Raw genomic sequence first — 14,696 nt, 5'->3', positions numbered from 1 at the left:
TAGAGATGTTTCCAATTACAAGTGCGGGTGTGCTTGATCCAGCGGGGGTGGTGCTGAGAAAGTCTGGTCAACCACGACCGCACAAAAGATGAAGGCCCTTCCCCCCTGGGTGGAAGGCTGATACTGAAAGCAAGAAGAGGTATGTTCAGGGAACCAGTGTGTCAGGGAAGCAGACGGCCTCAACCCTCACTTACGCCCGTGCGTGCTTCAGATTACACACTCCCACATACACTGTGAGGCGCCTTCCATTTGATTTGCCTTCCCAGGCTTCTCCTCTGGCTGTCTGATCTAAACATTCTGGAGGGCACTGGAGGGCACGGAGGAGAGGGTCTCGATGGGAGAGGACCCAGCCGGCTAGGTCTAGAAAGCTTGTTGTTCCCCAAGGAAAGGACTAAATGCAGTGGCCACGTTCCAGAGTCTCAGTTTCTTCCTTTTAAAACAAGCAGTCCTGGTGGCTTACAGGATGACTCACTTTCTAAAGGATATCTCAGAGACAATAGCCCATGTTTGGGGGCATCAGGCTTCTCTTTGGTCCCTGACAGCCCCATTCCCAGGGGCCCTATGCTCCAGCCTCGGGGGAGAATTTCACTTCGTGGGCCAATCGGCGCCCCAGGCTGCAAAGTGGAGAAGGGCCAGAAGGCAGATCAGGCTGACCGCTCCTAGGGTTCAGGTTGAAGGGCCCTGAGAGGAGACCCAGAGAGAAAAGAGTGGGGTCTTGCACTCGGGCAGGGCTCCGGGGGGGGGGGGGGCGGGGGGAGGTAAGAGACTGCCCTGAGCTTGCACACTTCCACGGACCAGAGGTCACCAGAGATGAAAAGTCCTCCTCACCTAGCTTGGGAAGGGGCCCTTATATCTGTGAAGTCCACGCTTTTTGAGAAGTCCATCAAGAAAATCGAGGCAGGCACCCACCCCCCATATGCCATTTCTTTTAACCACATACTAGTACCACTGCATTCACATACCATGCGTGTTTATAATACAAACACAAGCACTCAGCTTAAAAAGAATGACACAAAATAAATTTTTTTTGATACAAAATAAATAGATGTTCTGCTACCTTTATCCCCCACCCCCCACCCCCCAGTGGATGGGCTTGCTCACCCCTTGGTTCTCTGCACCCATCCTGAGTCTGTATACATAAGGCACAGAGCAACGTGCACCCAGTCGATCACATTTATGTCTCAAGGGTGGCCCACATTTCTCAAATGGCAACTGACTGAAACAGTTATTTACTGTCAAACATCCAGATGACTCACTGATTGAGGTTTTGGAGAGTGTGCCCGATGGCATCAATGAGAACATATTTCTGGAAGAATGATGTTTGTGCATTCTTATGGAGAAACTCTGCCTTAATGTTTGACATTGTTTTATTGGTGCTTCTGCTTCCCACCTCCAAGTTGGGATTATTCTTGGAATGCTACATTGTTTGTTTGTTTGTTTGTTTGGTTTGTTTGTTTTATGCTATTAAAACTACCAGGCTAAAATTACGTTTTGTGTCTTACTTGTCACTCCCGGAGCATTGCAGACTTGGCTACGTGCTTTTGAAAGCATGTAAGATTTCCAGCACGATGATACGACCCTCCAAGAGCCAAAGAATGCCACAGCCCCGTAACTTCTAACTCTAATGCAGGTTCCTACATTCTATTAGTTACTTTTTTGGTAATAAAACTCACAGATGGTGCTAGGTCATCAGATGACCTAATCTAATCCCCTCGGGTTAGGAAGTGAAGGCCCAGGACAGATGCCTGCTCAGGAAACTGCAGAATCAGAACTGGAAGCCAAGGCTCCTGCCCTATGATGAGTTCTGCCGCTGCCCATCACCTTCTGCTTCTCAGATTTCCCCTTTGTTTGGCCCTGGCATCAGGATGATGAGGGAGTGGCTGGAAGCACAGAGCTGGGTTCTCACCCCAAAGGAAATGGTCCTGAAAACTCCTTGGGTGTGAATCAGCGGCTGCAGTCTCTCAAAGAAGACTGGGAGACGTGGACTTGGCCCGTCCCCTTGATTTGCTGGCTTCTGCACTATCTGGTCAACCCACTGAACACTCCCGACGTCCTGTCTTTTAGGCCCACTTTCTACAGTCTGGCTGGAGATGCCCAGGGTCTGGCCACGAGGAGACAAACTCCCTAGCTGAAGAGTGAACAAAGACGAGGTGAATGCGGAGCAAGGACACAGACCAGCTCCACGCCTTGAATCCTCCCAACATGACCGTCCCAACTCCCCTCTTTTCTCCCCCAGGCCACGACCAGGGTGAGAGAGAGCTGGGAACGGCAACCTTCAGGGGATGTTAGGAAGTCCAAGCAGAGTTAAGTGTCCTTAGAGGAGGAAGGGGTGGGACGAGGCTTCACTTGTGGAGAGCTCCCTCCAGCATGTGCATGGCCTGTGTCTCTTCCCACCTGCGGTCTCACCCCACCACCACCAGCCAGTCATGGGGGCGGTACTGGAACGTGGGTTCAGGCGTGAGAAGCTGGGCACCGTCTCCCTTTCAGGAGTCTGTTCTGGGACATCAATGGCTCGTTTTACTTTCAGTTACCTCCAGGTGGAACTGCTCTACAACAGATAAGCAGAGAGCCCAGGGCAGGCCTGCTTTCTACATGTCCTGTCTTTCCCTGTCTCTCCCCACGGAGGATGCCACCCTGGGGCCGCAGAGGCGCCGGCATCTCCCTCACCTCACTCCCCACAGAGAATTCTTCCATTTTGCCCTCACATACCTGGGGCTCTGCTTGTTCTGTAGCAAAGCTGGGAAAGCAGGAAGGAAGGGGAGAGAACCATGATAAAGGGTGCCCACCCTCAGGGAAGGGGGAGCTGCATTTGAAAAGATGGGCTGGGGTCAAGGAACTGCTCCTAATTTCCCTCGCCCCCTAACAGACGGCCCTTTTTGTATTAGGTATGAAACTGAACAAGTGGGTTCAGGAAGCGGCCCAAAGCTATATCCACCCATCCCGTGCCCAGAAAGAAGATCTGGGTTATATCCTGGGAGAGGAGCATCTCTGTCTCCCAAGAGGGATGATGAGAGGGATGAGGCTCTGAGTAGTCGCTGAAGAAAAAGGATGTGACCCTGGGGAGGAGCTGCAGGGACAAAGACTTTTGTTCCACAGAAGGAAGAATGTGCACCCATCCAGGCTCCCCAGGACACGGTAAGCAGCTGCCACCACAGAATGAAGAGAGATCTGTGGATTGCTACAGTGTGGACATGTCACCACCTCCAGTGAGCGTGTGAGAGGGTGTGTGCACATGCGGGTGGTGAGATTATCTCCATTCTAGGGCTCTGAAGTCTGCGTGACACAAGACCAAATCATCCGTCTGTGCTGAACAATTTACGCAGCCTGGTACCATTAAAACAGCATCCTCCGGGACGGAACCAAGTGCACCGTGAGGCAGAAAGGGGCCCTTAAGTGAGGACCTAAGTCAGGCGGGAGGGGGCAACACCAGTATGCTGCTGGATGATGTCCGCACCTTTGGAAGCTCTCTAGGCGCCACGTTCCTCCCCTGTACTTGTAAAGATCATGAAAGCCACCGGATGGGGCTGCTGGGAGGGTAACGGAGTGTTCACCATGGGCCAGGAACGCGTTTAAATGCTTTACTTATGTTTCGGAATCCTTACAACTCCCATTTTACAAACGCGGAAACATAGGCAGGCAGAACAAGTGACTTACTCGAGGCTGTCCCACTAGGAAGAGGCAGAGGGCAGCTCAGAGCCTTGCCACAGTGCCTGGTACAAAGGAAGGGCTCCCCGCGACAGCGGTTAGAATGGGGGGGCGGGGAGGGGGGCGTAGTACACTTGGTCAAGAGGGGGCGCTCTGGAGCCATTCTGCGCAGCATGATGCAGGTAATTACAGGTCTCGGCGTCCGCTGTCCTCCTCTGTGAAATGGGCACACAAATGCCCATTTCACAGGGAGGCTCAAAGAGGAAATGATTTAATACACGTAAAACGTTTAGAAGAATGGCAGGCAGATAATAAGCACCCCGCGAATGTCCGCTAATACCACATACACGTGCCCTAGGTTCTAAACACATATGTAGGTGTTTAATACATTAATATAACACAGCACCACAAGTACACCCGTACTATCTCTACACAGACGCAACCACTCAGGAAGGCTCACAAGCTTGTGACGAGGCATGATCCACCACTGGCCTCACCCAGTTGCACAGCACAGCAGAAAATGTGCTTATCTGATGGCACTGAGCTTCACCAAACCCAACGCCAGTGGACGTAGGTCGTCCTAGCTCTTGGATGGTGGTGGTGTTTCTAAGGCGGTTATTCTCCCTGGAAATCTGCCCTTCAGCTTCTCCCTGAGCCTTTATTCAGGTGACAGTTCCAAGATGTGGCTGAGTGAATGGGAAGGGACCATAACAGCAAAGCTGGGGAAGACCGGAATGCTTCCCACGGACTTTCCCCACAGGAAGCGCTTCCAGAGACACCCGGGACGGATTTGGGGATGGAGACTGCATTCTACTCGAGTCCGCACAACGGCCCATCGGGCTCTCCTACCTGGTGAGCTTGGTGCCGATCTGCTGCCTCAACTCCAGTCTCTCTTCATCCGTCTGCCTGGGAAGGATGTTCTTTTCTTCGAGCTCCCGCTTGGAGGGCCTGTTGCTGAGTTTGATGGCTAAGGAGTCCTTCCTGCACACCTTCATGGCCAGGGAGGCTGCAGGAGGGAGAAAAAAAGTCCTTAACGCTGCCCCCCAGCTGCCCGGGCTCCACGCGGCCATGGGTGGGTGGGCCACGAGGCGGAAGGCAGGCAGGCAGACACAGTGGGCTTAAACCCCTGGGGCCGGCTAAGGCCTTACTCAGAGCGTTCACTGATGTTCTCTATACCTAGCACTGTCTTGTGCATGTGAGGGGCACGCGGGGAGACTATGATTGGATCTCTGCTCCCCAGGAACCCCAGCAGGCAGACAACATCACAAAGGAGGGCCAGCCAGGCTGTGGAGCGTGACAGAAAGCAAGGCAGAGAGTGGCCAGAGGCCTCGGGGGGCTACGGGGAGCTTCAAAGAGGAGGAGGGGTTGGTGCCCACGGGACAGGTGTCACCTGAAACAGGTAGCGGCTGGAGGCCATCTGCAGCGGGGAGGCTCAGAGACGACGGGTGAGCCAGGTGATCACAGGAGACAAGAGACCAGCTGGAGTAGAGTCAGGGGCGCGCAAAGGAAAGTATAGTTGGGCAAAGTGGGGTGCATTTGGGGCGGGAGTGGAAGTAAGGTCACTGAAACAGGCAACATTCTGGGATTGAGCAGAGGGCAGGGCTTCCTGGAATAAGCCTACGGTTCTCAACCGAGGGTGCTTTTGCACCTCCTATCCCCTGCCAAGGACACACTTGGCAAAGTCCAGAGATGCCTTTTGCTTGTCAAAACTGGGGGGCGGTGGGGGGAGGAGGGTGTTCCTGGCATCTAGTGGGCAGAGGCCAGGGGTGCTGCTGAGCGTCCTGTAATGCACAGGGCAGCCTCCACAACGAAGAATTCTCTGCTCTGAATGGCAGTGGTGCCAAGGCTGTGAAACGCTCAATTCTCCGGGGAGGAAACAGGGAGCAGAAGCTGGGCGCTGCTCCCACTCATGGGTCCCTTGGGCTTTGGTGGCCCCTCTGTGGTTCTCTCTCCCCTGGACATTATTTTGATCATCTCTTCGCTCCCTCACCAGGCCTCTTCCCAGCTCTCCAGTTTAGCTGCCTGAAGCCTGGTGCGTGTAAAACGGGGGGGAGAGACTGGGAAGCAGCCCATGGTGGGGGGGATTCCTTTGGATTTTATTTAGTAGTGCTGGTCTTCTTTCTTCCTCCACTGGTTTTAGAACAAGGGCCTTGGGAGGAGACCTAGCTGGCTCCAAGTCCCGGTGCTGCCTCTTAGATGTGAGGCTCTGGGCGAGCCCCTCCCCTCTCCACATTTTTCCCTTATTTGCGAAACGGGGCCAGAGCATCCATGTCAGTGGGTGTTTTAAGATGCACGGAACAGAATAAAATCTTAGCACGTTGTCAGGCACACAGCATATATTCAGTAAAAGGTTGCTATTATGTAAATCCATTAAAAAGTTGACCAAATAGGGGCACTTGTGGGGCTCAGTCAGTTAAGCATCCGACTCTTGGTTTCGGCTCAGGTCATGATCTCAGGGTCACGGGATCGAGTCCCACGTCGGGCTCCGAGCTCAGCATGGAGTCTGCTTAAGACGCTCTTGCCCTCTGCCACTTCCCCACTCACACACACTCTCTGAATAAACAAATAAAATCTTAAAAAAGTTGACCAAATAATCAGCCTGTACTCACTTGGCTGAAATTTACTATTTATGGCCAGAACACCAGATTTTGAACTTCGCTTTTTCATTGCTTCTTTGCACACGTAAAGGCCTTAAGGAAGAAATTTAAATTCAAGCCTTCTAGAGTTGTGGAGGTGGCCTTAAAAATGAATTTGTTGCATACACAACAGCTAGTATTTCTGAGTATTCTGTGGACTGAAACGGAATTTTAGGGTCCCTCCCTCCCCCCCTTTTTTTTTTTTTGAGGAAGGGGGTTGGATCCAAGGAAAGACAGAAGAATCCATCTAAGGGATGAGAAGTGGAGGCATGATGTTGCAATTTTTGGAGCTATGAGGGTGTCTGGAGGACATTTACCCTTTCATCTTGCTAACTGACCTGCCCTGTGACCCCGGGCCAGTGGACACCTGCACCCGGATTGGCAGCCAGAGCAGGGGGCAGCTGGGGCAGCCCTCCTCCCCCCGAGCTCCAGCCTCCGCGACACCCCACAATACGCACTGGTGTATAGCGCACTGTCATCGTCTTCGTCTTCCTCTTCCTCCTCCTCTCTCGTGTACAGGCAAGAAGAGTCTTCATAGTCTGATTCGTGAGGCACATTTTCTTTATTGTCATCACATTCAATCACAACAGTTGGCACTTGTCTTATTTCCGGAAGGCCCAGAGGTCCTGCTTTGGTGACACCGTCACCGGAGTGCAAACCGGAGCTGTGGTAAGAAGTGGAACAGGGCACCCGCTGCTCAGAGCTGTTGGAAGGAGGAGAGGAGAGAGGACATTAATTCCGGCCAACATGTCACATAAATGCATCAGCATCTTTTTAAGACTCATCTGTCCCATCCTAGGAGACAAAGGGTCTACCGGGCAATTCATGTCTCCTTTCTTAACCTTACAGTAAAACATTTTAGGGCAGCAGAGTTTCCTGAGGGATGGATGGGGGTAAGGTTTACACATCCATGTGGACGTACTCAATGCCCCTCAACTGTACACTTGAAAATGGTTATGATGGTAATTTTTTTTTTTGTGGGGGGGGGTCTGGTGCGTTTGTCACAATTTAAAAAAAAACACAGAAATTTTTTTGTATATTTTATTTATTTATTTGACAGAGAGAGACACAGCGAGAGAGGGAACACAAGCAGGGGGAGTGGGAGAGGGAGAAGCAGGCTCCCCGCTGAGCAGGGAGCCCGACGCGGGGCTCGATCCCAGGACCCTGGGATCATGACCTGAGCCGAAGGCAGCTGCCTAACGACTGAGCCACCCAGGCGCCCCAGACGCAGAATTTTTTTAAAAAGACTTTGAATTCCAGAAATATTTATGGTTAAGATAACATCTCCAAGTGTCAAAGGAAGGTTCATTTGCAACCCATGTGTTTCATAGGAGGAGTAAGAGCATTAATTGGAGGGTAAAGCTAGGGATCCAGGAAAGAAAGAGATAACGCCTGAGTTTCTAGCTTCAAAGCTACACAGCATGGCTGGTAGGGGCTGGGTGTGGGAGAGACTGGTTGAAATGTCATGGATGGAGATGCAGAGGAAGGGCAGGGGTGGAACCATAAGGCTGGAGACACATGCATGACCATCGGTGGATGGGGTCCTGGTAAGTCGGAGGGATTTCCCCCCCGAGGACAGTGTCAGACTCTTAGCAGCCACAGGTAATGTCAGTCTAGTTTTTTTGTAGGTTAATTTTCCAGAAGGCAATGATGATGACATTCTTGGTTTTACCTCCTGAGGTGAACCAACTCAGATAAAAAAAATGTATGTATCTTAGTTAAAAATGGTTTGCTTCATTCTAAAAGCCGTATAAATTCACTGTAGGGAAATTAGGAGGGAGAGAGAGCAACAAAAATAAAGAAAAATAAAAAAACACCGTCTCTCCTAGGTCCCTGCTTAGCAACAGAATTCTTTCTATGACAGGCTCTGAATGAAGTCCAACAAGCAAAATGGAGCCAGGAAAGAGTGAAATTTTGTAATTCTTCTGCAGGTTAACTGAAAGTGGCATTTACATCTTTCATTTATGGAATTTCTAAGCATAGGTGACTCGATACATTTTACCATCCAAAAGTGTCTGACGTTCACAAGGAAGGGGAGGGTGAGGTTAGGCTATATTATATATCAATAAATTTTACATTAGCATATCTTATCCAAAAGAAAAATTTTCTTTGTGACATATGAGTGCATGATAGTCTCCTTTGAAACATTCATTATACTTTAAATTATTGCCACGTCTAACTGAAATTCAATTAACTTTCTTCCTTCCATTGTTTCCAAAGAGCTGTTTTTTCTCTGTGTGTTTTGTACATAACTCTGAGGTGACACAAATGGAAAATCTAGTTAACACATTACGAGATGAGCTATGGTGTTCAAAGCAATGAACTCAAATCAACTTAAAAACCCTTCGACGGCTGAGTAAGATTAAAACACAGAGTTACAAAAGCAGAGCATCATGTTAACCATTAGCAGTGTGAGGAGTCCATTTCCCACCTGACTGAGTGCCGGGGGCAATGAGAGCAGGCAGGTGAGCGAATGATGGGGAGCACACAGGAGAGGTGGCTAATAGGGCTTTACTACCCCGCCCGCCACGTCTCCCTTCCTTTTTTCGCAAGGCACGCACTGCCTCCCGGCTGCGCCCAGATTTCCACACTGAGAATCAAGGAACGTAGACCCGGAAGAGGCAAAAACCTAATTGCACGGCCGGCCCAGTTTGCCCCCCCCCCCCCCCCCCCCGCCTTCTCCCCTCCGTCACTGAGAGTTTAATTAACAAAGGTTCTGTCAAAGCCACGGAACTGGGGATAGGACAGGTGGGGAGCAAGGTGTGAAAAGCAGCCCGGAGAAATTCCGATGTGGTGTGGGAAGAATCTTCGGAGGCCAAAAAAAAAAAAATTAGAAATGAGAAAGCACAAGAATTCCTTAAGGTAGAAGGTTCCACACTGTCTCAAGAGGACAGAGAAAGGAGACATATTACGCAAAGAAAGGTAAGAAACTCAGCTTCACAGCTGGGCTGTGATAAACAGGAGCCTGCGGTTTCTCCTCCTTCATAGATACAGGGGAAGAGCAAGGCCTTGAGTGGGACAGAATCACAAGCGCCCCCCGCCCCCCCAGCCTCGGGGGTAGGTGCGAGCGATCAGGCCACCAGCCTTGTGAAACAGGGACAGCTCATGGTGATCAGCGAGTGCCTGCTGGGGGCACTACAGACACATCTGAAGACCTCGCCTGGCCAAGCAGGTCCTCTGCTTCAAGTATGAATCTAGCAGGTGAGAGAATGTCTAATTTGCCACAAGGATAAAAAAAGGTGTTTCCCAGGAAGCGAGGTGAATCCACCAAAAGGGTCTGATTCATAAATATCCACTGGCTGCCGACTATATGTCAGGAAAGGTGCTGGGTGGAAGACAAATACCCTGAGAATCCCATATGAGTAACGGGGGAGCCAAAGGCAGCAAGAAAAGACAAAGGAGAGAGGAGTCAGCTGAGTGGAGGCTGGAAAGGTTATTATGGGACCTCGGTCTGAGGAGTCAAGACACAGACCGCTTACTATCAAATCTTTACGTTGAGCTAATGATGTAACCTCTCCGAGCCCGTCTCCTTGGGCGGAACGGGGTAAAACTACCTTTATAGCAGGGCCCGTGGGCGTGAGGTGGCCCGTGGGTGTGCCCATAAATGAGGCCCTCTCCTGTTATTGACAGAAGCGACCTTCTAAGGGGATTCTAGACTCTCTTGGCTTCGGACTATTCACAGTCCGAAGTTCAGCAAGGGGCAACTTGCTAAAAAAAACCCAGATCTCATTGCTTCGTCTGTTAGAACCCCGAATGCCTGCCCGCTCCACAAAACCAGTGCTCCAAGAGTGACACGAATGGGAAATCCCGTTCACACCTTACGAGTTGTACTAGTCAAGGCCAAGAACTAAACTGACATAAACATAGCGCCTGACTACATTTGGCCTCCAGCCCTGGTGGCTGAAGGCAGGAAATGGAACACCTTGCCGAGTATCAGTCTTAGTAAGGCTGGTTTTCTCTAATGGAGTTGCCACTGAGCAGATTTGCTCTCAGTGAAATTTCTTACCGTTAAAGAGAAGTGAAGACCATCAGCCTAGAAGCAACAGTTCCAACACAGCAGGACGCACGATCCCCTGAACAATTTGACCCATATTATTATTGTTATTTCTAAAGATTTTATTTATTTATTCATGAGAGACAGAGAGAGAGAGAGAGAGGCAGAGGGAGAAGCAGGCTCCCAAGGAGCAGGGAGCCTGATGCGGGGCTCGATCCCAGGACGCTGGGATCATGACCTGAGCTGAACGCAGACGCTTAACCATCTGAGCCACCCAGGCGCCCCTGACCCATATTATTAAACCCACCCTCGCTCCCCGCCTTCCCAGCCCTGTCCCCATACAACTTACCCGTCAGTCACATGCAACAAGGTGTTACATGCTCTTGGCCTGGAATGTGCTCCCCTCCCACCTTCCCTGTGCTGATTTCTATTTATCTGTTAATACTCTGTCCCAGGGGATGCTTTGCCTATGTTCTCCAGACTCCACCATTGTGAACACTGTGAACATCTGTTTGCTTGCTACCTCCCATCCCCAACCAAGCTGGAGTCTCCTGGAGGGGCAGGGACCCTGTCTCACTCATGTTTGTAGCAGGTGTCTACCACTGTTCCTGACACAAAGCAGACATTCATCTTTTATTATTTTTGCTGAGTGAATATGGGCTGGAACCACTGAGATTTAGGTGCTTTTCTAAGGGGCTGGCAAATAATTTTCACAGAGTAGTAAGAATTTTTTTTTTTTTTTTTTTTAATATTCAGGGAGGTACCCGTGGTGCATGTGCTGCAGGGTTGTGAGTGCCCCTGACTTGGCCGGCACTTTTCATCAATGGCTTAATGACAAAAAGGGCATCTTCATCAAATATATGGAAGAACTGAGATAGCAAAGGCATGGAGAGAGTGAAAAAAAGGGAACATTTATTGACTGTGTTGTCCCCTGTTCTAGAAACTTCTATATCCGATATCTCATTTTTTTTTAAAGATTTTATTTATTTATTTGACAGAGAGAGACACAGCGAGAGAAGGAACACAAGCAGGGGGAGTGGGAGAGGGAGAAGCAGGCTTCCCGCTGAGCAGGGAGCCCGATGCGGGGCTCGATCCCAGGACCCTGGGATCGTGACCTGAGCCGAAGGCAGACGCTTAGTGACTGAGCCACCCAGGCGCCCCCCGATATCTCATTTCATCTTTATGACAACTCTGCAGGAGAAATGTCATTATCCTCATTTTATTAAGCAGGAAATTGAGGCTCTGGGAGGGTAATGAACAGGCCTGTGAGGATACAGGTAGTAAAGAAGGGCACTGGAATTTGAACTCATCCTGTTTCAATATATGCTATACCTAAAAATTGAATTGGGATACTGGTAAGACTGTGTACTTGGATTAATCACGAACCCAACGGTACACATGTAAGGTGGAGGAAATGTGTAGAAGAGAGCATTATTACTTTATATAAGTATTTTATATCTTACTATAACCAGGATAGGTAATAGTGTTCTACCTTGCCACAGTCAGGCTGCCCTTGGGCACTGGGTTTAAAGGATTCATTTAGACACTGCGCTGTAATGGTCAGGATGGTGAAGGGCCTCATCTGATGATTCCTCTGTTGACTCATCGGACGACCTCATCATGTTGACTGTCTTGGCCTCTTTTGCTCCAAAACGGCAGAGTTGAGTAGTTGCAATAGAGCCTCAAATCTTTACTATCTCAACTATCAGAAAATGTTTTCTGAAATTTGTATGGAACCCTGGAAGATCCCAAAAAGCCAAAGCAATCTTGAGAAAGCAGAACAAAGCTGGGAGGTATCATAATCCCAGATTTCAAGATACACTATAAGGCTGTAGGGTATTGGCACAAAAACAGACACACAGATCCACAGAACAGGATAGGGAGCCCAGAAATAAACCCACGCTTATATGGTCACTTAATCTACAACAAAGGAGGCAAGAATATACAATGGGGAAAAGACCATCTCTTTAATAAACGCTGCTGGGAAAACTGGACAGCTACATGCAAAAGAATGGAACTGGACGACTTTTTTACACTGTACACAAACATAAACTCAAAATGGATTAAGGACCTAACTATGAGACCTGAAATCATAAAAACCCCAGAAGAGAGCACAGGCAGGACTCTCTTTGGCCTAAGCAACATTTTTCTAGCTATACCTCTTAAGGCAGCAGAAACAAGAGCAAAATTAAACTCCTGGGATGACATCAGAAGCAGCAGCTTCTGCACAGCAACGGAAACCATCAGTAAAACAAAAAGGCAACTGACTGAATGGGAGAAGATATATGCAAATGATGTATCCAATAAGGTGTTAATATCCAAAGTATATAAAGAACTTATACAACTCAATGCCAAAAAAACCAAACAATCCAATTAAAATATGGGCAGAGGACCTGAATAGACATTTTTCCAAAGACGTCATCCAGATGGCCAAGAGACACATGAAAAGATGCTCAACATCACTCATCGTCAGAGAAATGCAAGTCAAAACCACAATGATATCACCCTACACCTGTCAGAGTGGCTAGTATCAAAAAGACAAGAAATGGCAAAAAAAAAAAAAAAAGTGTTGGCAAGGATGTGGAGAAAAAAAGGAACCCTTGTGCATGGTCGCTGGGAATGCAAGCTGGTACAGTCACTGTGGAAAACAGTATGGAGGTGCCTCAAAAAATTAAAAAAAGAATTACCTACAGTCCAGTAATTCCACTATTGGGTATTTACCAGAAGAAAATGGAAACGCTATTTTGAAAAGATACATGCACCTCTATGTCTATTGCAGCATTATTTACACTAGCCAAGATAGGGAAGCAACCCAGGTGCCCATGGATAGACGAATGGATAAAGAAGATGTGGTATATGGATACAATGGAATATGGTGTGGCCATTAAAAAGAATGAGATTTTTTGCCATTTGCAACAACATGGATAGACCTAGAGGGTATTAGGCTAAGTGAAATAAGTTAAATGGAGAAAGACACATACGCACATGATTTCACTTATATGGGAAATCTAAAAACCAAAATGAAGAAGCAAACAGAAAAGGAAACAGACCCATGAATACAGAGGACACACTGATGGCTGCTAGAGGGCATGGGGGGTGCTGGACAAATGGACAAAGGGGAGAGGGAGGTACAAGCTTTCGGTTAGGGAACGAAGAAGTCACGGGGCTGAAGGTACGGCCTGGGGAATACAGCCAATTGAAAAACAAGAGTTTTCTGACCTCTGGCTTAAACCAGTATTTCCTAACCTCGATCATACCCACACTCACTTTTTTTTGTGTGTGTGTGTGCCATAGTTGAAGTCCATTTATACTCTTTTCACTTTGTATCTTTAAGTCAATGTTTAAAAGAACACCACTGTAGCCTCATCTTAAGCCCTACCTTTATAATCATAGGTTTTATGTGCTAATTAAGCCTATGCATTTATAACTTATGTTAAAATAAATATGACTATTAAAACTTTTATAGAAAGTTTTCCTACACTCAACTAATGTACTACCAATAAATGCATATATCACATTTTGGTTAAATAATGGCCTAGACCAGATTTTGTCCACCTTGGCATGATTAACATTTGGGCTAGATGGTTCTTCGGGGTGAGGGTCTGTCCTGTGCATTGTAGAGTGTTCAGCAAGCATCCCTGGGCTCTACCCACAAGATACCGGCAGAATCTCCTCCAGTTGTGGCAACCGAAAATATCACCAGACGTCGCCAAATGTCCTGTGGGGGCAAAACTGCACCTTTGGGAGTCACTGGCCTAGAATATCCACAACAGCTTTGCTACGTGCCGCTTCCTCCGAGTTGTACCACGTGAGTCTCTTCCAAATCAACCTCGGCATTGACCATCAGGAATCTGCAGCATTCTCTGGATGATTAGGAACCGTCCAGATCTTTTCTCCTGAGTTCCTGACTTGCTATGTTCCAGGCTGATCCTCGGGGGGTGGAACCATCCCACTGACACTGTTAGACGTCCGCCAAATAAATTCTCTGCACCCCTGCTCCAGTCCCTGAGCAGTAACTCCACTAATGCAAGAGCTCCAAGCACACTCTTGAGCGAGCCAGCTTTTCTCACCATGTTGCCCAGGCCAGTGATTTACAAAATGACACTCTGGTGGCCTGAGTCACCATGCCCTCCAGAGTACCTGTCACACTCCCTGAGGAAAAGCTGACTCATGTAATAAGGTCCGTTCTAGACCATTCACATCAAAACTCCTTGGGATGAAGTGCTGGGTTTGCTTGGAATTCAAACGGATCTCGTTGCCTATGGTTTGTGTTCACTGTTCCTCTCCCCAGTAGCTGACTGGGAAGGAAAACTGCAGGTAAACTTAAAGCCTCTCATCCTAGCCTCCTGGATGGAGCCTGCCTTTACTCTTACTGCATTACTGCAAGCAAAGAGGACAAAAGTTAACATTTTAAATGCTCA

At 48.7% G+C, this 14,696-nt stretch overlaps 1 protein-coding gene across 1 annotated transcript in view; it reads right to left on the bottom strand.

The window, feature by feature from the left end:
* The window catches only part of PHACTR1 (phosphatase and actin regulator 1), a 547,774-nt gene that overhangs the window by 39,001 nt on the left and 494,077 nt on the right, over positions 1-14,696 (bottom strand). The window contains exons 8-9 of the mRNA XM_028107359.2: positions 6,740-6,984; positions 4,495-4,651 (exon numbers count right to left, since the gene is read on the bottom strand). Coding sequence (XP_027963160.1) covers positions 4,495-4,651; positions 6,740-6,984 — 402 coding nt within the window. The remainder of the gene's footprint in view (positions 1-4,494; positions 4,652-6,739; positions 6,985-14,696) is intronic.

The sequence above is a fragment of the Eumetopias jubatus genome, unplaced genomic scaffold (genome assembly GCF_037043125.1).
Source record: "Eumetopias jubatus isolate StellerSeaLion01/CBP00866 unplaced genomic scaffold, mEumJub1_p1.0 scaffold_6, whole genome shotgun sequence".
NCBI classification, from domain to species: Eukaryota; Metazoa; Chordata; class Mammalia; order Carnivora; family Otariidae; genus Eumetopias; species Eumetopias jubatus.
Note: the sequence above shows the minus strand (reverse complement) of the source record. Positions and strands in the feature narration are given on the sequence as shown.